Below are 26,563 nucleotides of genomic sequence, written 5' to 3'. Positions count from 1 at the left end.
ACCTGGGGTGCACTCAGAGCAGGTCCTGCTTCCCAGCAGTGTCTTGGAAAAAAAAAAAAAAAAAACAAACCAAAAAAACCCCACAGTCTGAACAGCTACACCTTTTAACTCTACCCAGGAGCTACCACGCTGTGGAACAAAACAAGCAGCGGAAAACAGAGTAACACCCCAATTTGCCACTGAAACAAAGTCATCTTTTTATTGTGTTTGAGCCTGGGTTCAAAAGACCCAGCAGGGGGGCAAAAAAAAAAAAAAAGACAGAGTATAAATACAAACAAACCCCACACTCGCTGCACTACCTGCCAGCACTGAAGAAGGCTCCGCTCAGTGCAGCTTCCAAGCAGAAGGAGGAGGCGAGCCTAAGGGGATCAGTGCTGTGTAGGAAATGTTGGGGCAGGGCATCTTGCAGGAGGCTGCCACTACCAAGGCCAAGATTTGACTCTAATTAAACAAGGCCAGTGGTTGCCTGCAAGCCCTCGAAATGACCATCTGGTAAACACCCCGTTAATTAAGCTAGAAATCAATTCTTCTTCACTTTGCACACTGGAGGAGAGCGCCAGCCCCCGTCACAATGGCCATGGGGAAGGGGGTCTCAGTGGTTGTGGGGTCTGCCTCGCCCCCGGCCTCGTCCACTGGGCGCAGCATCCACGGTGGAACGGGGGTTCTTGATGGTTTCGTCCACGGAGACGATGAGGCAGGCAGCCTCAGAGGCTGCCGTCAGCGCGTTGATGCGCACAATGGCTGGCTCCCACACGCAGGCCTCAAAGTTATCAGCGATGTCCTCGTTGTTCACATCCACACCATACCACATACCTCCCTGGTGGGAGAGATAGGAGGGAAGAGACTCGTTATTGGGCTAGTCAGGACTTCAGGGCCAGCGCACTGGGAAGCGGACACATGCAAATGTTCAAGGAGAGGCAGCGACTGATCTTGCTGTATGAAGGAAGAATATTTGAGGGAAACAAAGGTGAGGAGGGAGGGGAATCCTTTGTTGTCAGGAAACAGCACCAACAAAGCCTCAGAAAACAGAAAGTGTGTTCCATTTCAGAAAGAAGCCGTAGAAGCCTTACAGGACTGACTTCGACTCCGCTGCTGTCTCAGCCCTAGTTTTTGCAATCCAAGATACAGCCGCTCATTTCGGGGCATTCCTCCTAACCCCACAACCGTCCTCAGGACGAAATGTGGTGGGAGTGACCCCACAAAGCGGGGGCTGCTTCCAAGAGAAGCCATGGGGCAACCTCTAGCTGCCTGAATAAGGACGTCGTGTGCATGCGCTCCACAAGATCTGAAATGATTGCATGCAATCAGGACCTGCAGTCTGCAGCTCCTCCGGAAAACAAACAGCTTGTCCAACTTCTATACTCCAATTACTTTAATATTTAATATAGAAGCCTCCCTCCTGACAAATGAGGTATTTTTAAAAAGCAAATCAGAACTCCCAGCTCTAGAAGTCACTCAACAGCTGTGATCAAAGGGAAAACAGATTATTTCCTTTTATAGAAACCTGCATGAAGCCCACACTTGATCTGAAAACAAAACACCGCATTTAATCAAAGAGGATGCAAGCCTAACATGGGCTTAGCTGAATTACACCGGATCTGTCAGGCTCAAGAAAAAATAAAATGGAAGAAATCACACGCAGTACTGGTTCTCCCTAACAGCCCTTGGTTCAAAGGTGGGCACCTACCTGCGCGTGCTTGGCCCGGAGCTTGTTCAGTATGTTGGTGGCATCAAAGCCAGCGTTGTCGCAGAGCTGGCGGGGAATGATCTCAAGGGCTTTAGCATAAGCTCCTATCAGCAGCTGCTGCTTGCCTGGAATGGTCCTGGAATAGTCCCGGAGGTATTTGGAAAGCTCCATCTCTATCGCACCACCACCGGCAACAACCGAGTCGTTCTGAAAGAAGAGGGGAAACTCTCACTCTCGTTCCAGGAAGGCGGAGAGCAGGAAAGCCTCCTTTCCTGTGAGTGTTGCACATCAGGGTGATGCAGACACGCCAGGCCCAGGGGAATCTACAGCCCAGGCTGCTGCCACCCCTGGAAGCACCTGCCAGCTTTGCTGGAAGCTTCAGATACAGGCCAAGAACCTCCAGTAGCAGATACCAGCAGTTTTTTCCTGCTGTGCACAAGATCAAGGAGTGGTTTGGCGACACTGTACCAGGGGAGGGATAGCAGACCACAGCCCCCTTCTGCTGGGCAAGTTTCCCTCACTTCTGTAAAGCATTCAAAATTAAAGATATTTGCAGCAGCACTATGCAGCCAAGTTCTGCTATTTTTCCCCCTCCCTATATGCTTCAGTAGGGAGATCAGGATGTTCTTTCTAGAAGCAAAACAGTTCCAAAAATCTTGACATGCTTCTTCCCATCCCCGCAGGGCACTCAGCCTCAAAGCTGTTTTTAACCAGAAAACACCACATTAACACTTTATTATGCATAACCCAGAAACACCCACAGTTAGGCAGCATCTACCACACAGGACCACAAATCCACAAGCAGAGCACAGATCCACACATGCCTCACACTTCCTTCTTGGTGTTCTCAGCCTACCTTCACAGCCAAGGGACAGTCACCCCCCTCAGACTGGTCACCGAGAGGGAACAAGTGGCTTTAACAGGCGCTGACATGCATGTGAAATCAATCCTGCTATTCAAATCTACGGAAGATCTACCTAACGCACCCAGAAGACTGTGTTCCCTTTAGGATGGAGGTGTTTACAGAACACCGCAAGCACGAGTTACAACTGTATTAAAGAGAAGGCAAAAACCAGGTGCGCCTGAAAAGCAGTTGGCAACACTGTAGAGACAGCGCTGCTTTGGCCAAGGAACAGCACTTGAGTTAATCTATCAGATGCTGTCTGTCTGCACACTCCACTCAACTGGCTGAGAGCTCCAGGTCTCTCCCGAGAGACCTCAGCCAAATACTGGTGTGTGAAAAGGTTTCTAGGAGGAGTTACAGCTGTCCTAGGTCTGATCAACAACCCCAATGCCAATCCAGCAGGGAGATATCTCCGCTGGTCCTTACCTTGATGGCTCTCCTGACTATCATGATGGCATCGTGCAGGGACCGTTCCGTCTCTTCCATGAACTGCTCTGCACCCCCTCGAAGGATTATCGTGCAAGTCTTTGCCTTCGGGCAGCCTGTGAAGAAGTTATACCTGCCAATGGCACAACGCAAGAATGGTTAAGGTGATGGCGAAGGAGTGCTGCTGCTGAACAGGCTTTGCACAGATACAACAGTATGGGAACGGAGAAGTTCTTTACAAGCCAGATGCATGACTGAAGCTGTTTTACCCTACACAGTGCCCCTATCAGATCTTGAGCTAAGAAGGAGCAGAGCCAGGCAACATACAAGTGAAATTCAAGCTGACCCAGGAAAATCCACTCTCTTCCTGTTGCTAGGGCTTTGCGCTAAACCAGTGCTCTCATTTTCACTTGGCAGCAACACTGCAGACGTTAGCAGGCAGCCCCAAGGAGGATTTTTCTTCTAGCAATGGGAAGAACCCCATTATATAGGTCACAGCTTCATTGTCACTGATAGTGAAGTGGCACTGTGGGATATCAGATGAGTGCCACAACCAGCCCCAAAAAGCATTGCTTTTAAGTTGTGAATGAAAGAGTACCACTATACTTTCTACAAGGCATCAGGGAATAAATATATATTTTTAAAAGCATATAAAAGAGGTAAGATTTAGATGACAGCTTACTCCTGCCCTCTTCCCCTCAGCCTCTGAAAAAGCAGCAATAACACTATCTTGTTTCACACCATCACCTTGAGAGATGCTCAAACCTACCAAGGCTTAGACCCTAACTTTTCAAATTAGCATTAGAGTGCTTACACAGGACTACAGGTTCACAGCTGGTGTATTTACCTCTCTCCTCCAATCTGAGTCTCCTCAAAGAGCTCGCATCGGCCCAGAACATCATCCGATAGGGCATTGACACTAGTCTGAATGGAACCGCCGCAGGCCTGCACAGAAAGGAGATAAAGCGCGGCATTACTAACACTGACAAACAAGACAAATTTACCCAGCAGGTTCCTGCTCTTCAGAGATAGTCCAACCTTTTAGCTGATGCAAAACCACCCTGCAGGCCAGATTCAGGAAAAAAACTTCTACTTTCCTCCCATCTCATACATCTAGGCAGGCTACCAACATCAGAAATAATCCTCAACAGCAAAATAAGATTATGCTTCTTTTAAGTGCTGACTCACAGGCTCTAGAGTCCAGCAGCCACACAAAGGAAGCTTGGGGGGGGGGGGGGCAGGGAAGAGTCACGATGGAACAGGCAAAAAATAGGGAAAATAAACCTCTACCCTATAGACCCTAATATAGAACAACATCAGAGAAACAAAAAAGCAGCGCAGATGTAATTAGCGTGCAATTATTCATTCCATCAAGGAACAGCTTTGTCAGTGTATGGCAACTTTACATAATAGCCACATTGGCAAAAATTATGTGATTTTCACTTTAAATCTTTGTCAGGAATAGTGTGTTCAGTCACTGATTGCTGCCCTGTTTTGGGAATGACCAGCCTGTCACTGTTAAAACTAAAAGTCTTTATTCTGAAACAAGGCAGCTCACCATCATAGTTCGCTTGAGATCTTCTTCTGGGACACGGCCAGCACAAAACATGTCTCTATCTGCAAAGTACTGAGTAGCCACATCACCGATAGGAAGTTTGGACAGGACGACTTTGGCTCCTGACTTGTGGATTTTGTCTAGTTTGTCATACAAGATGTTCCACTCAGCATCCACGATGGCCTGGTAATCCTAGTAGGGACGAGAGAGAAAGGGACAAGCGCTCACATTACAAAAGGTTGCAAATGCCATCCCACAGCGCCTGCAAAGGGAGAGCTCATCTAAAACAACGGCAGCAGTGACGCTGCTCTGTGCAACCCCAGCAGACAACTGCTTTCCAAGACCCATAGGTGATTTTAGGTCACTCCATTTTACGACAAAGAGCCATGTCTGTTAAAATACTTCCAGCAGCAGAACTGAGTTGACAAAGAAGCTGGATGAACTGACAGAGAGGCAGCAACAGCTCAAAAGAGGGATATCAGAAGGAGAAGGGATCATACTGATGTCAGAGGTGTTTACAGAACTGTGCATGGATGTTGGGGTAGAGAGACTTACAGGATCTATCACAGAGGAAAAACACAGCTCCTGAGAAACCTCATGCTTTACCAGCGTGCCCAGGTTTCACGAGCCTGTTGTGCTCTAGCTGTCGGTGAAATACAGCCACAGACAGCTGGGAAAGGTTACAACAGCACACAGCAACACCACACATAGCAGTCGACTACGACAGAAAAGACCATCATGTTCACTGTGACTTTAGGGAAACAATTAGTGAGATCACTGGGGCCAAGACCCCAAAAACAAAGCACCCAGAGATCTTTAGATACCACAATTATGCAGGAACAAAATGTATGCAACATTGCGGTACTTTTCAAGAAGGTGTCAGAGAACAACCATGTTTCATAAAGGTATTTTAACAAGACAGAAAAGAGAACTACTGAGAACTACTGTCCAAACGGCTATCTTGTTTGCTTAAATATGCAGAGGCTTTTCCAGCATTTAGACCACTGCTTAATAAATTGTTTAATAAGTGGCCTTTCCCTGGAAGGACACTTGTTAGGCATAAAGAAGTCACCACACAGCTGACAACTTATCATGGCACAGCTGAGGCATGATGACCAAGCAGAAACATGCCCTAAACCTGCTGTAATTCAGAGTCTGCCATACCCTTCTCCCAAACGAGGCAGCATAACCCACCAGCTATTTTCAGCAGGTGAAGGATGTGCAGAAGGCAATCCCATTTATCCCACTGGCTCTCAAGCAGCCACCACATCTTGCAGGCATGAGGAAGTGGGACAAGCACCTCTTTTCGCTCTTACCTCCACAGTGTTTACTCTGACTTCAGCATTGTCCTTCTCGGCTTTGAGCTCCAGCTCCACATTCAGCAAGGCAATCTTGGGTGACTGATACTTCTTGGGCTGCATTTCAAACCCAGCATAAGAGAATGTCTTCTTAAAGGCAACTCCGGCCACCAGCTGAGAGTCCTTGAAGACAGGGATTTGTGTTAGGCTCAGCCTCCTAAGGTTCTCTCAACAGGGTTAATAACTCCCACAGGAGACTCCCTGCTTTCAGAGTCCTCATTTACAAAGCACTCACCAACAGCTGTCTCCTTTGATTAACCCACTTTTAGAGAAAACAATCAGCAAATATTTTCTTCTCTCTGTTCACAAAACCAGCTTCTATCACTTCCTTTCTACCCCTCAAGACACCACAGCAAAAGATGCTATACACAATCTGAAGATCAAGGGATGGAGCAATCTGTTCTCTCTCTGATGTCTTTCCCATTCCCACCCTTTGAAGACAGATACTTCTCATCCACAGCCCCACTCAGGGGTTTTTTTGCCCTGGTTTGGTTTTCCCAGCCCCACCACCACCTCCAGGACTGTTTGGCAGCAGGACTGCTCTGCCCAACACTGCCCCCTGAAGGTAACTTCCTGACTTCATGGCTGGGAGAGAAATCGGCATCTAAATTTCCTGCCATGAGTATCTAACCACACACTGCACACTTGGCTCTGCTCAGCCACTGCAGCCCAGAGGGTCCCTGTCCCTCCTAAGCTAGGACAAGCCCAGGTTTTCTGTGCTCTAGCTGACAGGGTGAAATGACCCAGAATCTCTCACAAGCCAACCCTGGAAAGCAGCGTGCTAAATTATTTGCCCCATCTTCATACAGGTCTCCAAGGGATCTGACAGCGAAATACAATGGCCAAACAATACGGAGTAAGGAGAGCCGCTTCTAACCAGAACGGGAGACACCATCCTCCCCAGGGGACCAATTTCTACAAACCTCAGAATATTAGCAGGCCCAGACACCACAAAAACAGATGCTGAAACGTTCCTAATTCGCTAAATTAGTTGTCTGGGCAAGATAATGGCGTAATTATAACGTCTCTTCTCAATGAAAATGCTCGTGCAGAGTGTTTACAGACAGTAACAGCCACAGAATAACAATTCACAGAGACTGTGGCAGGCCTTACTTTTCAGCTGAAGGGTCCCAAGCAACAGGCCAAACCTACACAGGATACAGGCAGGAGAGAGCATGGACACCACCAGCTGTCCCACAGCCTCTACCACACACACACGTGCAGCCCCGTACACGACAGGTATTCCAGCACTGTGGTATAAATCACACAGCCCATCTGCTCTGCCCACCACTAGATCAGCTCCTTCGCAATGTTTTCTTTGCATTTTTCCCAGACCAATATTCACACATACAACCGGGACTGCGGGGCCTTTGGTTCCAGAAGTAACAAAGACTTCCCACAAAAGAACATTTCACTATTTGCAGAGATATAAATGGAATCTGAATCAGTAACAATATTCGCTGCAGAAGGCAGTGAGATAAGAGTATATTTGGCTCAAAAACCCCATCCTCTACATACAGAAAAGAAATCCAGCCCTACTCACTAAGTTTTTTTCCTCACATCAACAGCTTAGCTTTGATAATTCTTGAACAGGCATTATCAAGCTGGGCTGTATTTCTCCTACAGTCAACCCATCAAAGGGGCTGCCATCGCTGTCTCCTATCCTTTCAGGACAGACTCCAACAGAACTTACTTCCAAAGCACCTCCTTGCACCTTCTTTATTCCAATCATTTTCAGTTGTAACAAGTCATCTAACATCATGACAGCATCTACGACCATCTTGGAAAAAAACTCCTTGCTCTGGGAGATGAGCTTAGAGCTCAGGGCTGTGGCTGCACACTTCTCTAGCAGGCTTCTCTGCTCACTGCAAGACAGAAAGAAAAAACAAAGTATTGTTCACTTGCCAATTCTTTTCACAAGCTCACTAAACATTGTGCATGGTATGATTAATCCACTCTGACAGAGGCAAAGATCAGTTCCCTTCTGTCGATAGGGAAAGCAAGGCACACATGCCAAAGCCCAGACTGTCAAAGTATGATTCTGCCTTTTAGAGCCCGAGCATCAGACTAGCACTGACCAGGTCAGCTGTCTTTTAGACACCACAGGGCTGAGCATCTTCTCCTTCACCCAAAGGCAGTAAGAAGTTTCTGAAACCGTCTAAAGGTGGCATGTTCTCTAAAGTATTAACTCAGGTAACGTATGCCATAACAGAGTGGATGATACAATGAACACCAGGGAAATATGGATTCAACTCACAGGCTCTATCACCCAAGTTACTGCTGACTATGAGAACTACTGTATTTTGCATCACAGGACAGTAGAAAGGCTACAACTCATTCTGTTTTATTTAAGATGGTTACACAGTTCAACTGGAACTTTTACTGCAGGTATTAGTAATGTCAGATCAGCCAGACAAGAGCTTAAAATGCATGGAGAAAATGAACTCTAGTGTTCTCATCTCAGTTGAAGGGATCATTTCCCTTCTGCTATTAGCTATCTAACTTCATATATTCAACAGCTAAAAAGTGATCACCTGATTTTCAGAGAAGCACTGAGCATTTAACACTGCCACTGATTACAGGAAAAGCTGCAAGTCTCCACCACCACTGGAAAAAAAGAAATCAGGCCACTTATTTTGGTATCTAGCTTCCTCCATGTGCACTGGAAGAAAGACACTGGCCTACATACTTTGCTGCAGCCCAAGTGAGAGCATGGCATCTCCCCCAGAGGAGCAGGAAACTCCAAAAGCTCAAGAATAACCCTCATGTGGGGCCACAGCTGTTCTGCCTGACCTTGAGACTCAGCCAGAGCCACGGCAGAAGTCAGAAACATCCTCACACCAGCTAACTGAAGCCCAGCTACACAACCAGGTCATCTGTAAGGCAAACTTACTCTTTATCTTCTTTCTTCACTGCAACAGCAATGTCTTTGATCTTGTTTACAGCCTGTCAAAACACAACCGAACAGCTGGATTAATGATTCATGCTCGCAAGCTGATCAGATCTCCAACATTTCTCTTTGTATTTTATGTTACCTTTTATTCCCTACTTCAGCATCACTGCAGTTTCAAGCATTTAAACTATTCCACCCCTTCCAGCACAGTAATTCTAAGAAACACACCAACGTAAGAGGATCAGGAAAAAGCGCGGAGATACTCCCCTGCTTTCAACAGAGATCTGGGGAATCAAAAGGCTATTGAGGGAGTCAACCTCCAGAGAAGGTTCAGGTTAATGGGACTGATGTGCTTCATGAGACGTAATATTTGTCAAGGAGTACCAGAGATCAGGAGAATGGGAAATGAATTTTCCCACTTATTTTTCCTTGGAGCAAAAGCAAAGGAAGCACTAATGCTCAAGAGGTACTAGCTGGTAATAACAGCTCACTGACACCAGAAAAGGCAGCTGATGTTTGCAGTAAGACATCATGAGATCACTACTGTCACCCCCACACCCATTCATTACTGACTTTTGCCTGGAAGTGTGCTATTTTTCCTCTTTGGCACAGAAATCCTCTCCCCAGATGCTCTGGTGAAGCATCAATACAACACTCCCCTCAGGTCTGCAGCAGCCAAGCGCTCCTTCAGCTACAAGCAGCACTCCCTTACCAGCTGCGTTGCTGTGCGGAACGCACGGATGATGATTTGAGGATGGAGGCCTTCCTCCACATAGGGCTTCACTTGTTTCAGGAACTCAGCAGCAAGCAGAGTTACAGACGTGGTCCCATCACCAACCTGCACAGAGAGGAAATGCTCTGTATCATCCACACATTGCAGAGCCCCTGTGATAGCAGCTTCAAAACCACGCAAGGGCTTCCAAAGGAAATCAGATTTCATAATTTTCTCTGCTCACAGATTTGCAGCTGGATTCTTTACTGATTAAGAAGGGCTGGGTTCAGACTACATCCCATTTGAGGGTGAAGTCTCCTTTCCCAGTCACCTTTGTTCATGAAATGTGAACTTTATATCTTTGAAACTTCCAAACCCCCCATCAGATCTGCCTGAAACAGTGTTAAGAGATTTGAAAGTTATCACAAACAAGGAGGCATCAGTAACGAAACAAGAGTGAATGCCAGCACTCCATGAGCAATTCCCACCTGTTAACACAAAGTCCACACAACCGTGGACAGGAACAAGCCTGCTGCTGCATGTTATGCTCCTGGGTGCAGCCAGGCTATCCTCCTACCTCTGCATCTTGAGATTTAGCAATGTCCACTAAGGTCTTTGCAGCCGGATGGACAACATCGAGGAGCTTCAGAATGGTGGCACCATCATTAGAGATAGTGGCTTTACCTAGGATTGATGTAGAAGAGGAAGTCAAGCTTGACTGCCAGGAGTAAAGCCATGGTCACTCTGAAAGGGCACCCCAACACCCAAGGGAGCTTTTCAGACCTCAAAGAGACTTTAATACAACAGCAACTTCAGACTAGCCAGCTTGCCTTTCAGGTCGAATGTGGCCTCAGCCCAGTATTATGCTACAGTGTTTCCCAATCAAGCCCTGGTCCTGCACCATTGTGAATTCTGTCATGTCTAAAGAACTGCAGGCTCTCATCCCAAATTTCCACTTAAAAGTCATTTTTCCTCAGCCAAACTGTTTTTCTTCTCCTATGTGATTTGAGATGCGATCACCATTATATTAATACACTCTTACAGGCAGATACACAACTATAGATTAGCTGAAAAGTGAAGGGGTCACCCCCATGAAGAGGGGGAGCCCAGAACAGCTGTTTCACAGAGGGTGTCTCAGCAGATGCCTCCATTCCATATTAACAGCGTATTTTTAGTCCAATTTTGGAGCAGATTAAGTGAAGTTAGTCTGAGTGCAGAACAATTCTTCACACCAATTAACAGGAGCTTTAAATTCATTTTCCTCTTACTTCTCAATAGCCTCCCCAGACAGATTAAAAGACATTCTAGTCTGAAACTCATGTGAAGAAAAAGACCAGACATCAATCATATTAGTTATTAGGTAAATTTAAATCCAATTTAATAAAAATTATTATAATTCCCATTTGCAAAAACAAAGACAATTCTAAGACCTTCCAGCCCACCCTTCAACAGTACCACCAAGACCCAGGACCACCAATAAAAATAAAATTTAAAAAAAAAAAAAAAACACACGAACAGTACATTAGTTTGGTGACTTCATACAAGTCTTTTCAGACAGGGGTCCTTAAATCACACAGAAAAAACAAAAATCAACCCAGTAACGTCCACTGACCTCACGGTCAGCCACAACAAGTGTTGAGTAGCTCCACACACATTATAAGCCTCATTTAAAAAATAAATTAATAGAGATGGTCAAGGATACCTGAAGACCCGGTTCAAGACACACTGTTCCTCCTTTGTGGTATGGACCTTCACATATTTAGTCCCACTAACCCTGGATCTACCTAATCTCACAACAAAGACCACAGCTGCCTTAACTCAGGCTAGCAGACAACAAACAGGTAGTTCCTCAGGCAGGTCTGACAATTACCTTCTTTTAACAGTGGAGGCCAGAGTCAAGGTGTTAAACTGAACACTGAGACAGAAAATGAACCTCTACCGTGAGAGTTGAGGTAAGTATGGGGTGAGGAAGTTGAAGTCTGCATATATGCAAATGCTGGTTTAAACTGATATGATGACATAAGTAAATACACACACTGCCAGCATGTACTGCGCTTGGAGATTATTTCTGAGTGACTTTTCTACATGGCTGTGGAAGGCCACTGCCCAGTGCTTACCCCGGTCATCCACAATGAGCTTGTCCATGCCCCGAGGTCCCAGGGTAGTGCGCACAGCTTCTGCGATAACCTGGCAGGCATTGATGTTGCTGACAAGCTGGGGGATCCCCTGCGAGGTGTCTGTCCCCTCCTTCAGCAGGATAACTGGTGTTGGCTGAAGAGAGAACCCACAATAGACCCGTTACTCCAATCCCAACGGCCAGCGGACAACCTGGAGCTAACTCCTCATGCAGCCCAGCAAGCGACCATCACGCAAAAAGACCAAGACCAAAACCTACAGCCTCCCTAAAACTCCTCTGCCTTCACACAATCTAGCTGCTTTCCACATCCCACTGCTCCCAGTGTAACTGGAATTCACCCAACTGTCTCCAGTACGCGCTCTAGAACCATACTTTAACTGTCCCCAAAATAAGTGGGCTTCCTCCGTACAGTGGAGGTCAGCAAAGTTCTGATTTTGATGCCAGACTGGAGAAAACTGGCTGTAATTACTGAGACAGCAAGGAACTGCACAAGTGCTGCAACTGGATCAGTGATTATTTTTGTTATTACAGTGCCAACAAGATGGTCAGAAGAACAGGCACTATGGCCTTTTGCCCCTCACACCTCAAATCAGAGTCCAAGCTGCCCCAAGGATGGCAACTGCTGAAATATGCTTTCACACAGAGGACGTGGTAGAGGAACACAATTTAATTGATTGCACCTCCCTGACAGCAAACTGTGTTGGAGACAGCTTAGAGGATACCAGAGGCCACAGCAGAGAAGGGCTTCTCATTGCTCTGAGTGTGCACCAGCCCTTTTCAGAAAGCAAATGTGCCTTACAGGCAAGGCTCAAACAAAGTCCAAACACAGCCAAAGTTTCCAAGGCATCCCGTTTTAAACAGCCACCTGCAGGCAGAGAGTAAAATTATACAATTATACTATGACTGTTGCGCTAAAGAGGAACGAGGTTGTGGTTGAGACTCTGATATGCGGGTGAAAGACTGAGTGTCACAGCCAGGCCTTCCTAAGTCCTGGAAAGATCCTGTGGAAGAAAGTGTACCGAGTTCTTCCACACCCACCAGGGCAGAGATCTCAACGGAAAAGAAACCCTTGCATCCCCCCAAAAAACAGGGTAGAGGCAGACACACAGCCCTTGTTGCTGCATCCCGCCTGCTCCCGAGCAACGGCAGCGGGCCCCAGAGCCGGGGAGCGCCGGAGTCGAAGGGGACCCGCAGGCGGGTGGAGGAGCTGGGCCGTGCGGCTGAGGGGGACGCAGCCAAGGGGCCGGGGCGGAGAACGCAGGCATGGACACCGGGAGCTCCACGCAACTCCCAGCACGCAGCGCTCCCGGCGGGAGCCCGGCGGCAACCGGGGCCCGACTTGCCGCCTCACGCCAGGCCTCACGGCGGCCTCCGCCATCCCCGCCCCGCGTCGGCCCGAACGCGCACCGGTCCCGCCACACACGGCTCCTGGAGGGCGGCGGAGGCCGAACGGGCCACTCGGCAGGCAGCGGGACGCGACCGTGCGGAGGATGGTGGAGGATACCGGCGACTCACCATCATCTCGGCGTTTCTCACTGCAGCTGCCCCCGCCTCAGACAGGCCCCGCCCCCACAATGCACCGCGCCCGCCGAGAAGCTTCCCCGGGGCGGGAGGGGGAAGCGCGCGTTGCTAAGCGACCTCTTCCGTATGCGCTCTATGGTACGGGCGGGCAGAGCGGCCCCGGTGAGGCGCCCCCTCCTTTCCCAACAGCCATAGAGAAGCAGGGAGGCTGGCTCACTGTTTGCCAGGGAAGGGAGCAGGCACACGGCCTGGAGCGAGCAGGTCTGATGGATGGAGCTTTATTTGGCAGGGACGGTGAGGGGACACCGAGGCCGCGCCACCCCGGGAGCAGACACCGAGCTGACCGCGACGGAAGGCGCAGCCGCAACCCGGTGCTGCGCAGGCCTCCGCGCCTGCCCTCCCCCGGTTTCTCAGGAGATTGATGGCGGCGCCGGCCAATAGGAAGGCGCAGCCCGTGGGCGCCGCCAATGGGCGTGGGCCGTTGGCGGGCGGGGCGGAGCGGCTGGCGGCGCCGGGCGCAGCCATGCTCCGCCGCTCGCTCTGGCTGTGCCTCTGCCTCTGCTCCTGCCCGGCCCGCGGTGAGTGCGAGCGACCCTACCGGACCCGGCACCTCGCGCCGCACCCCGCGCCGGCCTTTCCTTTCCCTGCACCCCGGCACGGCGGCCTTTCCCCGTGGTGCACCCCGCGATCCGGGTGCGTTTCACCTCCGCGCACCCCGGGCCCCATTGCATTTCCCATCCTGCACCCCAGTCCGGGGGCTTTTCCCCTCGATGCACTCCGACCTAATTGCGTTTCCCCATCCAGCACCTTGTTTCAGGTGCATTTAGTCTCCTGCACCTCAATCTGGGTGCGTTTCTCCTCCGCGCACCGTGATCCGGGTGTGTTTTGCCTCCTGCCCCCCAAACTGGGTGCATTTCCCCTCCGTGCACCCCAGACCCATTGCATTTCCCCCTCCAGCACCCAAATCCGGGTACATTTCCCCTCCATGTACCCCAGTCCCGGTGCATTTCCCCTCCTGCACCCCAGTCCGGGGGCTTTTCCCCTCGGTGCACCCTGACCCAATTGCATTTCTCCATCCAGCACCTCCTTCCAGGTGCATTTCGTCTACTGCACCCCAATCTGGGTGCATTTCCCCTCCATGCACTGCGATTCGGGTGCGTTTTGCCTTCTGCACCCCAATTTGTGTGCGTTTCCCATCACTGCACCACAGCTGCATTGCGCTTCCCCTCCTGCACCCCAATCTGGGTGCATTTCCCCTCCATGCACCCCAGCTCCATTGCATTTCCCCACCCAGCACCCCATCCCAGGTACATTTCTTTCCAGGGTTCTTCAGTCCAAGTGCACTTCCCCTCTGCACAGCTCGATCTGGGTGCCTGTCACCTCGATCCCCTCTATGGTCTGGCCGCATTTTCCCCTTCCCCTCGTGCATCCCAGTTCCGGTGCCTTTCCCCCGTCTCCTCTATGCCCCTGGGTGCTGGTGCATCTCCCCTTGCAGCGCCCCAGGCTGGACCCAGAATTTTATGTCCTCAGCCCCAGGGCACAGCTGGGAGCTGGCATTGCCAAAGGGTGTGTTCAGGAGCGGTAGTTGGGTATTTTCCCCTTTTTTTTCAGGAATTTTCCCTTTTATTTTCTCTGCCTCTCACCTCTCTCCATGCACACCCAGGTTTACGCATCCATGAATACTTGTATTTCCAAGTGCTGAGCCCTGGAGACATCCGCTACATCTTTACCGCCACTCCGGCCAAGGATTTTGGTGGTGTGTTTGTAAGTATTAAGAACTTAATTTGGTTTAGGTCCCCCCATCCTAATATTTCTGTATTGCAGGGCCCAGTAATTTGAAGCCTTTTATAAAAACGGAGCTTTTCCATATAAAAAGGCCTTAAGTCTTCCCTTAGGGAGGAGGCATATGCTGGACCCTGCCTCCGGCCTCAGCAGGGTTTTGGAGGGGGACTTTGGCCCCACGTGTGTTCAGGGAGCACATGCCCCACTCTTTCCTCCTTCAAGGGCTGAGACAGGCACAGCCATGTCCCAGGAGGGCTGATCGGGCTCCCACGGGGAATGGCAGAGTTAAACCAACTGGTCTGCAAACATAAGACCTTTCCCTGAATAAACCCAGAATCAGGATGGGGGTGCAGGAGCAGATCTGATCGAAAGCACATGGGACATTGAGGACTGGAGGAAAAAACACTTTCTGGCTCTGCACATGTTCCCTGGGAGCACTTGGATGTATGAACGGTGCTGTGCCTCAGTTTCCCCTCCCCGCAGCGACAGCAAGATCGAGGCAAGCTGTTGGGTGAGGTCGGAATGGCTCTGCAGGGGCTGGAAAGGGGCAACCAGCATCCCCACACCTGGGACCCCTAAATTTCCCCAAATGCACACCCCGCACAGGGATGGGCAGGGCACGGGATAGCAGGGATGGCCGCGGTGGGGCAGGGGATGGGAAGCAGCCCCGACGCCCCCTTGCTCACCCCTGCCTGTCTCCTTCTCGGAGAACACAAGGTACGACCAGATCCACCTGGTCCCGGCAGATCCCCCCGAAGCCTGCGGAGAGCTGAATAATGGCGTCTTCATCCAGGACCAGATTGCCTTGGTGGAGAGGGGGTATGTGTGGCGTCACGGGAGCTCTCTGGGGGGGACCCTCGGACAGGAGGGGAGCTGCCCACAGCACAGAGGGTGACAGTGCCAGGGCCGCATTTTACCATCACCACCAGCTTCTTCCTGTGACTTACCCCACATGGGTATACGAGGAAAATGTAAGGGTGCTCCTACCCCAGAGCGTTTCACATTGTGTCTCTTGGAAAACAGCCTCCCCTAAGGTGGAAAAAGCTGTTTTATTTTTTCTTAGGAGAAAATGGCCGAGCGTGGGTAGTCTGTGCCTAAAATACAGACTCAAAGAGGAGCAGGGTTTGGGGGAGGCGCAGGGCTAGGGAGACAAGATGTTTTGGCATCTCCAGGCAAGCTCTGGCACTTGCAGGTTTTGTACCTGCCTGTGGCCACCAAAGGTTCATCACTCTGTGCCCCAGGGGTTGCTCGTTCCTGTCAAAGACGCGTGTGATCCAGGAGCATGGTGGACGGGCGGTGATCATCGCAGATAACGCCTATGATAATGACAGCTTCTATATCGAGATGATCCAGGACAGCACCAGGCGGACAGCCGACATCCCCGCACTCTTCCTGCTGGGCAGGGACGGGTAGGTGCCTTGGCCAAGAGACATCTCATCTTCCCAAGTGTGGAACATCTCATGGGAAGGGCCAAGCAACAGCCTTGTCCCCACAAATCAGGGAGGTCCCAGTAATCAGCATGTCCCGCCTGGGCTTGGTGGGCCGCATTTTTAGTGGATTCAGTCATAATTAATCTGCAGGGTTTCTCTTTGAGCTGGTTTGTGGTTTATGCTCACATCTGGGCTCTGCTCTCCCAACTGGGGCAGCTCAGGCACACCTGTCACCTCTTTGTCCTTCCAGGTACATGATCAGACGCTCCCTGGAGCAGCATGGGCTCCCCTGGGCCGTCATCTCCATTCCCGTCAACGTCACCAGCATCCCCACCTACGAAATGATGCAGCCCCCCTGGACCTTCTGGTAGCAGTGAGAGGCTGCGGCAGATCAAGGACTTCTCAGTGGATCCCAGGAGCTTGCCCCAGGGACCAGGTTTGAGGACAAGGTGCCAACGCGCTCCAGAGATCCCACCATCCAGCCTTGCCGGATTCAGCAACAGGGCGATCTTTCTGCTGCTGCCGGCGTGTGGCTGAAGGGCAAACACCAGCGCCCATGGTGGGAACCTTGAGCTTGGCACCAAGCACCCTTTGTAGTGACTTTCTGGGGGGGAAATGATGGTCCAGAACAGGTCAGCACTTTCCCGGGAAACGTTTTAACGATGGGAAAGATGGCACCAGTAATTTGTGCTGCTGATTTAGAGGGATACAGGATTACGTGGACGCGGTACGACAGGCATGGGAGGGAGAGTGAGATACAGGCTTGGTCTGTACCAGCAGTGCTCGCCCGACATCTGTATATTTTTGTCTGAGATAATGAAGTCTGAACAAGTTTTAGAGAAAGGGGAGTTTCTCTTTTTTCATCAGCAAGGGGATGAAGGAACAAATCTCATCCTCTAACGATGTTTTTCCTAGTAAACTTCCCAAGGTGCCTCCTGCAGCCAGGGCAGGGCTTACATCAGACCCCTGATGCAGCATGGATCACCCATGCGCTGGGCCACAAACAGCCTCGCAGGACAGCATTGCCTCTGGCATCTGTCCCCCAAGGGCAAGCTGATCACAGACACAAAGCCCAGACTTCAGTGGGTATCTGTTCCCTCATCCGCAGACCTTCATGTCCCCACTGGGACCAGCCCCTGGATTGTAGCCCTCATCTCTGCACTCGGCACCCTCCAGTTTACCAGTACAAATGACACGGTCCGACTTCTCACCAGTCTCGGTTTATTACAAACACTGAAGGGGTCGTGGCCCCAGGACGGCTGGGGACGAGCAGCAGGGTGCAGGGCTGGCGGTGGTGGTAGTGTAGCAGTGCCCATCTACAGCATTGCCCTCGGTCCTGCAATCCAGCTGCCACAGGCTCGGAGGAAGCAGCAGCAGGAAAACACCTCCCCAAAATCCAAGAAGGGAGAAAAATACCCCGGGCGTGTCCCCAGCCTGCTGCCTGCCAGTTGCTTGGAGCCCTCTTCTCCCTCCGGCCGCGTGCTCCACAGACAGGGACACCGCAGACTGGTGTGGTCTCATTGGTGGCTGGCAGCATGGGATGGATGACAACGCTCAGCTGCCGGTGACATCTCCACAGTGGGCCCATTAAGCTCAGTGCGGGGAAAGATGCAGCACCATGCTGCATCCCTGGCCACGGCGGCTCCTGAAGCAGCCCACAGCTGGACAGCCAGGTGGGACGGCTCGCTCTCTGCAAAACCCCAAACGCCTTTTGGGTTTTGGACGGTGATTTTGCTTACGCAACACCACAGCCCCTGTCAGCTCTAGGCCAGCAGCAGCCTGGCCATTCCCCCCTCCCCCAGCAGCCCAGCAATGGCTGCACAGGGCTTTGCATCACGTAAAGGATGCGGCCGAAGCAGGAGGGAGGTGTCTGCCAGGGTCAGCCCCACTGTCCCTGCTGGACTCGGGCATCTGAGACACCCTCTAAGGTGTCTCTGTCCCACCTGCAAAATCGTTTTGCCCCTTGCTGCGCGCCGAGCCAAGGTGTGGAATGGAGTATATATAAGGACCCCAGCTCCTTAGCGTGTAGATAGTGCTAATATAGATATTAAATAGTACCCCTCGTGCACAAACACACGTACACACACACGCACACATGTACACACACACACACGTTCCCCTCGTCCCTGTGGGGTAGGAAAGGACATGCTCCTCCATACCCACGGCCGGCACAGACACAGTGGAGCAGCCTCGGAGGTGGCCACAAGGCAACCACCACGATGTCCCCTACCCCAGCCCAGGTGCTGGCCAGATCCAGCCTCCCCTGCAAGCACCAGCTGGCCCCTCCAGGGACCAGGATGTGGCAGGGGGCCACCAGCTCACAGCCTGTCCTCACAGGGAGGACGGGGACGGCCTGACACACACACACACGCACAGTGCACAACCAGGACAGGTGGGAGCAGGGCCTGCCTCCGGCTCCCCCGCTGCCCCACTCCACCAGACCTCCGCACCCACCACCAGCACGTGGCCTCCCACCCGACCCCACAACACAACCCTGTTTCTAGTATTAAAGCTGCTGCCTCCCAGAGGACCCCCCTGTCCCTTCCCTCTCGCCCGGGGCCAGGATCAAACGTCAGTCATCTCATCCTCCAGCTCAGCATCATCTGTCTCCCCTTCGCCCTCCTCCTCTTCATCCGACGTCACGTCAGCATCGTCAGCTTGCGCTAGGCACTTGGGACACGAGCAGGTAAACAAGTAGTTCTCCCTGGAAGGAGGGAAGGAAGGAGGAGAGAGTGATGGCATTGAGACAGGCACAACTGCAACACTGCTGCGAGGCAGGGCGTTGGGGACAGAGCAGCCAGGAAGGGGCTGAACATGTTAAACCCGCAGGAGTTTGCGGGTTCGGTCATGCTGGGCTCAGGTGAGGTGGAGGTAGTCTGGGTGGACAGGGGGATTTCTCAGTCCTGCAGGGGTAACAAGACATGGCAACGGTGACCATCAGCAGGAACCCCTACCCTTGAAGGGTGGAGAAGGAAAAGGAAGGTGGGTGAGGACAGCAAGGGTTTGTGGGAGCCAACTGCAGAGCGGAGCAAGGCAGGGGGGATGCAAATCCTCGGTCCTTGGGGCTACAACCCACAAGAATGGAGAGCAGGGAGCTCCAGCCTCACTCGGAGACAAGTCCTCCATGGTCTGATGGCAGCATGGACGAAGCCCAAAAAGCACCATGTGCTGCATGCACACCTTGCCACGAGCACACCCGTTTGCACACCAGCTCGTGCACAGCCACACACCAGGCCCCAAGGTGGGGACGCAGCTCAGGCTGACTGGCTGGGGGTGCAAAGGGGTGCCATGTCACCCCAGGTTCCTCCAAGCAGCCCCTACCTGAGTATCTTGTTGCGGCTGTGTCTGCTCCGCTCCCTCTGACAGCAGTCTAAATAACTGATGCAGATTTCCTGCGAGCAAAGAGAAACAAAGGGGGCTGAGAGTTGCTTCCCACGAACCCAAAGGGGCACGGTTTGTACTGGTCCCTCCAAGAGACAGGCAGAAACAAGGGGTCTGGCAGCCCCAACACAGGACGAGGCATGAATTCCTCTGCCAGGACAATGCAAGAGGAAGGGGGTATGGGGCTGGGGTCCGTGAGGGATGTACAGAATGCAATCTGCACTTTGGCAGCAAGAAGCCCCTCTCCCATGGTGCGATGCCACCCCAAGTTCATCCAGGCCCCACTGTCTCACCTCTCCTGCTTCGATGTCCTCCAGAGCTGTCAGATGCAGTAGGAAGTTGTTTTCCGGGAAGGACGTCTCTGCATTGGGGATGCAGCTGTGGTTACCTGCAGGGAAGCCAGGATGCAGCTGTGAGGGTGTCTCCAGAGAAACGGGAAGGCAGAGGCAGGCTCAGAGACCCCACACAGCCCGTGGGCTTGTGCCTGCCCTTCTGTGTGGCCCAGGCATGTGGGATCCAGTGTCTCCAACTGGGAGGGCCATAGCCTGGCTAAGGATAAGGCAGCACCAATGCTGCACCCACTCCATCTACCTTGGGGATGCCAGCGTGACACTCTCACACTGGGGACTAGGGGCTTCAGTGGAGCAGGGTGCAGGGCCAGGGCTCTCCATCAGACCCCAGAAACCACTGCGAGAGCAAGCTGTCCTGGATCAACCCCCAGGATGAACAGCAGCATCCCCTACCTCCAGGTGCTGAAGGAAAGATGCACAGAGCTGTACTTCTGCCCCAGTTCCCACTCTCCCAGCAGCCAGTCCCCACTCTGCTCATCCCGTTTTGCCATTAACACTTAGGAGTGAAAGAAGACAGCTCCAGGTGCTGGGACATCCTCTCCTATGTCCCCATGGCCCAGACAAGAAAGACTCCTTCCCTTAATTGTTTGTTCACCTCCATTTCACTCAGACAGGATGGAGCTGTCTCTTTGTTAACTGCATACATGGCTCCAGGAGCCCGTATCACATCCAAGTCCATTCACGCCAGGACTGACCACTTCATGGCTAGGTAAGGTGTCAGGAGACCCCAAGAGAGCAGAGAGGACCCAGGGCAGCACCCATCACATCCTGTCCCATCACATCGCATGTGAAGCGTTAACCCCTTTCTCCAGAGGCTTTTAGAAAGAGGTGAGCCAGTCTAGCCCAGGACATCCCCCTCCTCACTATTGGTTTTACTCCTAGTCCTTGTGTTACTTACAGCAGCTCTGGAGCACGTAGAGACCTGATCCCTCGCAGTTGAGGAATTCTCCTGACTCTGCAGCACAGACACAGGGGTTAGAGCTTTGCATGGGCCATTCTGGCTCTTCCACATGCACAGCTCAGTGCAAGCACAAAGGAATGTCTGGCAATGCTGAACACACGCAGCCAACGCTGCTTTGAGGGACAGGTGTTGAAGGGTGGTTTCCAAAGCACTCTTCCCTCCCCACTGGGAGGGCATGGAGGACATGAAGAATTGCACCCCCGGGTCAAATGTGCGCTCCCTGGCCTGTCCGTGTACTCACACAGCTACATAGCCAAAAAGGTGATAAACAGGTCTTTGACCATTTAGTTTAGATGGCACTTTTCTGCACAGGATCCCTCCAGATCAGCCCTCCACCCACCCCAACCTGCTGCAGGTCATGCTGCCCACAAACTTGACCTACCCTACCCACATAGCAAGCCAAGGCAGCAGGCATGGCTTGTACAGACCAGGGGAAGTGGGATCTCCCAGTCCCTGAATGCTGGCGAGAGTCTCCAGCTGTCTCCTGCAAACGGCACTGCTTGATGCTGACCACGGCCACGCCAGAGCCTCACCCTTCTCGATGTCCTTGTAGAGCTGGTCAATGAAGGCGTCCAGCTCCTCTCGCTGCAGCATGGGAAGATCCAACGCATCGCAAGCATGCACCCACTGGCTCAGAGAGCTGTTAAAAAGCAGAGGAACACCGTTACAGTCCCACAGTGCTGTCAGCATATGGTGGGACCTCACATGGGGGATCTAAGGGTTAAACTCAGTGGCTCTGAGTGGCCAAGGTTTGGCAGAAGGACACAAAGGGGCTGGAAACAGTCAAGATGAAGGACTGCCTTTAAGTTTGCCTCTCCATCCCCCTCTCTTACGTTTGAACCTAGCCATTACACAGGCCAGCATGGATTTACAGACTGTACATCCCCTCCATGCCACATCTCTGCTGCTCTGCAAGGAGCACCCAGAAAACCCCATTACCTTGTTCCTATGCCTTGGCCATTGGTCCCAACGAGGGCAAAGAGGGATCGAAAGCCTTCTGGAGTGAACCACTGCAGAAGGGAGATGAGAAAGCAGCTGAGCCCAGGCCAGTCTGCAGCAGCACCCGGCTCTACAAGCACCTCAAATCCCACAGGGAGCTTTGGAGGAAGCAAGGAATGGGCAGAGGCCCAGGGGAAGCCCTGGCCAACCAGAGGGTCCCACCACACTCCTGAGCTATTTGGGAGGCAGATAAACTCACCCTGCTGAGATATTCGTCATAAAGGGCTTCAGTGAAGAGCAACCGCAGCAGCTCCAGCTGGCCCTGTCAGGACATGGTAACACCATCAGGGTAGGGAGATGCTGCTGGGAGTCGGACCCAGGCTGACAGCCGAGCGCAGGATGGGCTAGAAGGCTCAGAAGTCAGGCTCCTCATCCTCTGCAAGGCTGGAGGCTGCTGCCCTCAGAGCAGTGAAAGCCACTCATTTTAGCAGCAAAAGCCACCTATTCAGCAGCTAAATATTACCCTGTCCCATCCCACAGCAGAAGCAACTCCACCACAACAACAAACAGCAAGTCCCACTAAAACACCACAAGCCCAAAGACCTCTAAAGCAACCTGTTTCCTCTTTGTCAGGTCAGTCAGCCCCTAATGGGGGGCTTTATGTCCCCACTTTGAGCTTGTGATTTCCAGTGTCTCTCATCCCAGCTGTAATGGGGTCTCTGCACCTGTGGGCTCACAGACACAGGCAGGGAGAGCGCAGCCTCGGGGATTCAATACATCCAACAGCTGCCAGGGTCTTACCTTAAATTTGTCTCCCAGCAGCTTGTGCACAATCTCCTCTTCTTCATTTGCTGTCTTATTGCAGAACTGGGAGAAGGCCTTGATCCACCACTCCTTGTCTTTAGCCTGAAAAAGGAATAATCAAGCAGAGGTGTTGCACCAACACTGCTTTCCTCCCCATCCATGAAAGGACAAGCCTCACTGAGCTCAAAGGTATGCACCCTGCTATTAAAAACCACCAGACGCAGCTGCATGGTGGCAGTTTATTGTCAAATTAAGTGCCAAGAAAGCCAAGCCAAAGAAACAGACACAAAGGAAAGATTCCATTCTGACTAACTATTTTGATATGGAAAAAAAGACCTGCTTGGCTCAGGTCATAGGACCCTCCTTTGCCACCTGCTGTCTCCATGAACAGGGACCACTAGACGTTGAAACCTGTTCAAGTAAGACCCTGACAGTTGCCAGAGAAGAGATCAGTCCTTGGGAATAATAGCCACAATGGAATGAGGAAACCACAGACCAGCAGCTATGGCTCCAAACTGCAGATGTACCTGTTTGACGGTGGCGACCATCCGGGCCATCAACATGATGCTGGAAGTCTCCGGTGGATAATGCATGTTTCTGGGGGATAAGAACGAAGAAGAGAGATGAGCAGGTCAGTGCTGGTATGGAAATAAAAAGCTGGATGGAGGCAGAGGCAACTGCCATCCATGTGGTCAGGCCTGCACTCATCCGTCACACAAAAATGGCCAGTGGGGATCCAGCACCACTCAGGGCGAGAAGCCTGCACCCACCTGCCTGCTCTGAGCATACAAATAATCACTACCATCCTGCTAAACTAGAGTCTGAGACCCACACAAAGCCCAGGACTGCAGCGAGAGGTAGGGTTTGTGATGAGCTTTGGGTCAGGGATGTCATTTCTCTTGTCTGTGCCCATTTTGTCATCTGCAAGCAGGGACAGCAACTTATGTATCCACAGGGGTGCTACAAGGAGAATCTCCTAGAGGCTGGAGATCTGCAGGAGCACTATAAAATTGCAGGAGCGAGGGATGCGCAGCTCAGTGCTTTCTAGCTCTTTACTGGGAGAAAAATAGGAACTCCTCAGCTGTGTGTCCAAACCCTTGTGCTGCCGACACAAATTCACCTCCTGCCCAACCAGCAGGTAGAGCTGGGCAGAATTCCAAGGCCACCACCACCCTCCAGCCACCCCATGCAGGGATGCAAAGCAAGGACAGTCTTCAGCCCTGGTTCCAGGCAGTGTCATCCAGCCAGAAGAGCCACCTCCTCTGCCCGTTGAGCATCAGGCAGGTCAGTGCCCTACCTCCATGCCTCCTGTAGCTTGTTGAGGGGATGCGTGGGATCGTCACGGGATGGGCCAAGGCAGAGGACCTGGTGGTACTGCTCCAAAGCGGCCTGCTTGCATTCAGCACTGCAGTACGTCACCTAGAGCAAGGGGCACAGCACCCAGCATTGGCTACAGCAGCAGGAAAAGGGGGTCCTAGGCCTAGCTGTGCCCCCTCCCTGACCATCTGAGCCCCAACTCTTTCTCTATCGTGATGGTGATGCAGAAGGTAAAGGCAGACACCCACCTCGGGGCAGCGCAAGTGCCTGGCTAGATGCTGTAAAGGAGTCAGAAACCCCAACAAGACCACACTCCCTCCCAGTAGCCCCATACCTGGCACCGGGGACACTGCTGGTGCAGGTCTTTCCGGATACTGCACTGCTCTGGGTGAGGCAGCACCAGTGAGCTCTTCCCCAGCAGCCGCTGGGCATTCTCCTCCGCCGTCTCCAAAGCCCGCAGGCAGTGATCACAGGCTGCAGGGAGACATGACGGACAGACGCCACAGTGAGAAAAGAGGCCAAGGCCCAGGGCAAGACAGCATGAATGGTACCAACACCATCTCCGAGCTGGAGGTACTGGTCTCTCGCTGCTCCCTCCATAGGAAAGACCATTTCTGATGCAATTTAAACCCCCAGCCCTCACCTACTGCTCTGTAATACTGAGAAGTGGTTAAGGGCCGAACAATGTCAAGCGTCTCCACGTTGCTGACCCACAACAGAGCTTGGCAGACAGCAGGGTCTAGGTAGGACAAAAAAGTTTAAAATCCTGCCCTTACAACCCTCATTTTGTTGTTCTAGCACCTCTGGAGAACACTGGCACCTTTGTGGGTGCCGCTGCTCTGCGGTGTGATTTGGATTAGCATCCATACGACTAAAAAAAGGGGGGTTCCCACGTAGATGGTGCCCGATGGTGGCACATGGTTGATGGAAGTCACCAGCCCTCAAACGACCCCAGCGCCTTCAACTTGTCAACCCTTCATTTAGCGCCGAAGCAGAAATGGCAGCAGGGCCACCTTCCTGGTGGTGCCAAGACAAACCCAAACCCTTTCCTTGAAAACCGGGCAGCTCCCTCGGGACCCTGCGGTCACCTCGCCAGGGCGGGCGACAGGGACGTGCCACCACCGCCGGCTCCTCACCTCGGTAGTTGTACAGGGCGTTCCAGAGGAACTGGGACGACACCACTGGCCTCTCCACGAAGACGATCTCCCCTTTGCGGATGTTCTTGGTGGCGAACAAGCCTTTGCCCTGCCGAGGGAGAGGCGGGGGTCAGGGACGCACCCGAAGGCGAAACCCACCCGGGAGCTGAGGGCATCCCCTCGCGTTTTTATCCCTCTTTTCCCAAAAAAAATTGCCGCAGCGTGAGGCAAGGGACGGATCTCCGCGGCGAGGGGACCGGCCGGGATGGCCGAGCTCACCTTGGCGCTGCTGATGAACCGCGCCTCCGCCGCCACCGCGACCGCGGCCCCGGCCCCGGCCCCGGCCCCGGCCCCGGCGCGGCTCCCCGGCGCAGCGCCGCACACGTCCCCCGCCGCGGCGGCCATCTTCGGGCGGCGACTTCCCCGCTCTGACCCGCCGGGGGCGGGCGGCGCCTCTTCCTCTTCCTCCTCCTCCTCCGCCCCCCTCACCAGCCGCCCCGCACGAAGATGGCTGCCGATTACGCTCCCCCCACAGCGGGGTCCGCGCCCGCCATCACCCCCCTCACGCCCCGGGGCGGACGGGGGCTGGTCGCCATCTTACCCCTCCCTTCAGCCCACCGCCACTCTCCAAAAACAGCGCCAAAAAGCCCCGAAACGGGTCTGTGTCGCTTCTACAGCCACTTCAAAATCAGATAAGAGGCTTGCTGCCCCTATTAATTGTTATTATTTTTTAATCGTAGAGCTGGGGGAGGGATAGCCTTCGTGTCCCTGTCAGGCGGGAACGCAAGGTACCCCTTCACGGGGCGAGGAGGCATCACCAGCTGCCCCTGCGCACCCAAAACTGGCCCGACTTTACCCCAAAAAACCTTCAAAACACACTACCGTGCTCCCTGCGCCCTCGCTACCTCCTGCTAGGCTGTCTGCAAACGCCTAAAATCCACGCAAATGCGGGTTTAGTTGTATTTACTAATTCACAGCTGCGCTGCCAGCGCCCGTTCGGAGTTGGTTCTGCTCTTCGTCAGCCAGGCGGCTGCAGCGGTATGGGGAGTATGGGACGATTTCGCATTCGGGGCGCCTTGGGGTGTTTTGGAGTCACTAGATGTCACTGTCGGCTTGTGGCAGGGACAGCAGGACTTGGTATGTTACTGCAGTGATAACGCTGTGTGGCTGGCTGGATCCCGCCGTCCCCATGCCCGGGCCAGCAGCCCATGGGGAAGCATGGCCTCAGAGCGGGACACCTCCCCAGCCACCCGGCCGGCGACAAGGGACA

The 26,563-nt window shown here is 52.6% G+C and overlaps 3 protein-coding genes across 4 annotated transcripts; 1 reads left to right on the top strand and 2 right to left on the bottom strand.

The window, feature by feature from the left end:
• Positions 1-172: 172 nt before the first annotated feature.
• CCT7 (chaperonin containing TCP1 subunit 7) lies at positions 173-13,583 on the bottom strand. The gene is made up of 12 exons (XM_074587181.1): positions 13,188-13,583; positions 11,653-11,806; positions 10,113-10,219; positions 9,536-9,661; positions 8,824-8,876; positions 7,624-7,795; positions 5,889-6,053; positions 4,576-4,764; positions 3,865-3,962; positions 3,018-3,150; positions 1,688-1,894; positions 173-817 (listed from the first exon to the last, which is right to left on the bottom strand). The coding sequence occupies exons 1-12, from the start codon at positions 13,191-13,193 to the stop codon at positions 593-595; spliced, it is 1,635 nt and encodes a 544-aa protein (XP_074443282.1). The 5' UTR covers positions 13,194-13,583; the 3' UTR covers positions 173-592.
• On the top strand, positions 13,288-17,248 carry PRADC1 (protease associated domain containing 1). 2 transcript variants are annotated; one of them, XM_074587184.1, is made up of 5 exons: positions 13,288-13,771; positions 14,857-14,957; positions 15,685-15,794; positions 16,217-16,384; positions 16,656-17,248. In XM_074587184.1, exons 1-5 carry the CDS (start codon positions 13,615-13,617, stop codon positions 16,774-16,776), a joined length of 657 nt encoding a protein of 218 aa, XP_074443285.1. In that variant the 5' UTR covers positions 13,288-13,614; the 3' UTR covers positions 16,777-17,248. The 2 variants fall into 2 exon arrangements, with proteins under 2 accessions (XP_074443285.1, XP_074443284.1); XM_074587183.1 differs by having other exon boundaries at positions 13,535-13,886.
• Positions 17,249-17,609: 361 nt separating this feature from the next.
• Positions 17,610-25,756, bottom strand: SMYD5 (SMYD family member 5). The gene is made up of 13 exons (XM_074587182.1): positions 25,573-25,756; positions 25,294-25,402; positions 24,492-24,631; positions 24,138-24,259; positions 23,368-23,437; positions 22,838-22,942; positions 22,296-22,358; positions 22,037-22,107; positions 21,631-21,737; positions 21,035-21,091; positions 20,080-20,174; positions 19,727-19,797; positions 17,610-19,109 (listed from the first exon to the last, which is right to left on the bottom strand). The coding sequence occupies exons 1-13, from the start codon at positions 25,696-25,698 to the stop codon at positions 18,971-18,973; spliced, it is 1,275 nt and encodes a 424-aa protein (XP_074443283.1). The 5' UTR covers positions 25,699-25,756; the 3' UTR covers positions 17,610-18,970.
• Positions 25,757-26,563: the final 807 nt, after the last annotated feature.

The sequence above is a fragment of the Larus michahellis genome, chromosome 5, assembly GCF_964199755.1.
Source record: "Larus michahellis chromosome 5, bLarMic1.1, whole genome shotgun sequence".
Taxonomy (NCBI): domain Eukaryota; kingdom Metazoa; phylum Chordata; class Aves; order Charadriiformes; family Laridae; genus Larus; species Larus michahellis.
This window is presented reverse-complemented; position numbering and strand designations above follow the sequence as displayed.

Bases quoted from the DNA above. Each gene is read 5' to 3' on its own strand.
- CCT7 (XM_074587181.1), bottom strand. The intron at 3,151-3,864 runs GTAAATACACCA...TGCCATTGGCAG, and splicing joins ACTCAGATTGGAGGAGAGAG to GTATAACTTCTTCACAGGCT. The intron at 818-1,687 runs GTAGGTGCCCAC...CTCTCCCACCAG, and splicing joins TCCGGGCCAAGCACGCGCAG to GGAGGTATGTGGTATGGTGT.
- PRADC1 (XM_074587183.1), top strand. From the start codon at position 13,661: ATGGGCGTGGGCCGTTGGCGGGCGGGGCGGAGCGGCTGGCGGCGCCGG. The intron at 14,958-15,684 runs GTAAGTATTAAG...TCCTTCTCGGAG, and splicing joins AGGATTTTGGTGGTGTGTTT to AACACAAGGTACGACCAGAT. The intron at 16,385-16,655 runs GTAGGTGCCTTG...TTGTCCTTCCAG, and splicing joins TTCCTGCTGGGCAGGGACGG to GTACATGATCAGACGCTCCC.
- SMYD5 (XM_074587182.1), bottom strand. From the start codon at position 25,698: ATGGCCGCCGCGGCGGGGGACGTGTGCGGCGCTGCGCCGGGGAGCCGC. The intron at 22,108-22,295 runs GTGAGTTTATCT...TCCCTTCTGCAG, and splicing joins ATGACGAATATCTCAGCAGG to TGGTTCACTCCAGAAGGCTT. The intron at 19,110-19,726 runs GTAGGGGCTGCT...CCCTCCTTCCAG, and splicing joins AGCCGCAACAAGATACTCAG to GGAGAACTACTTGTTTACCT.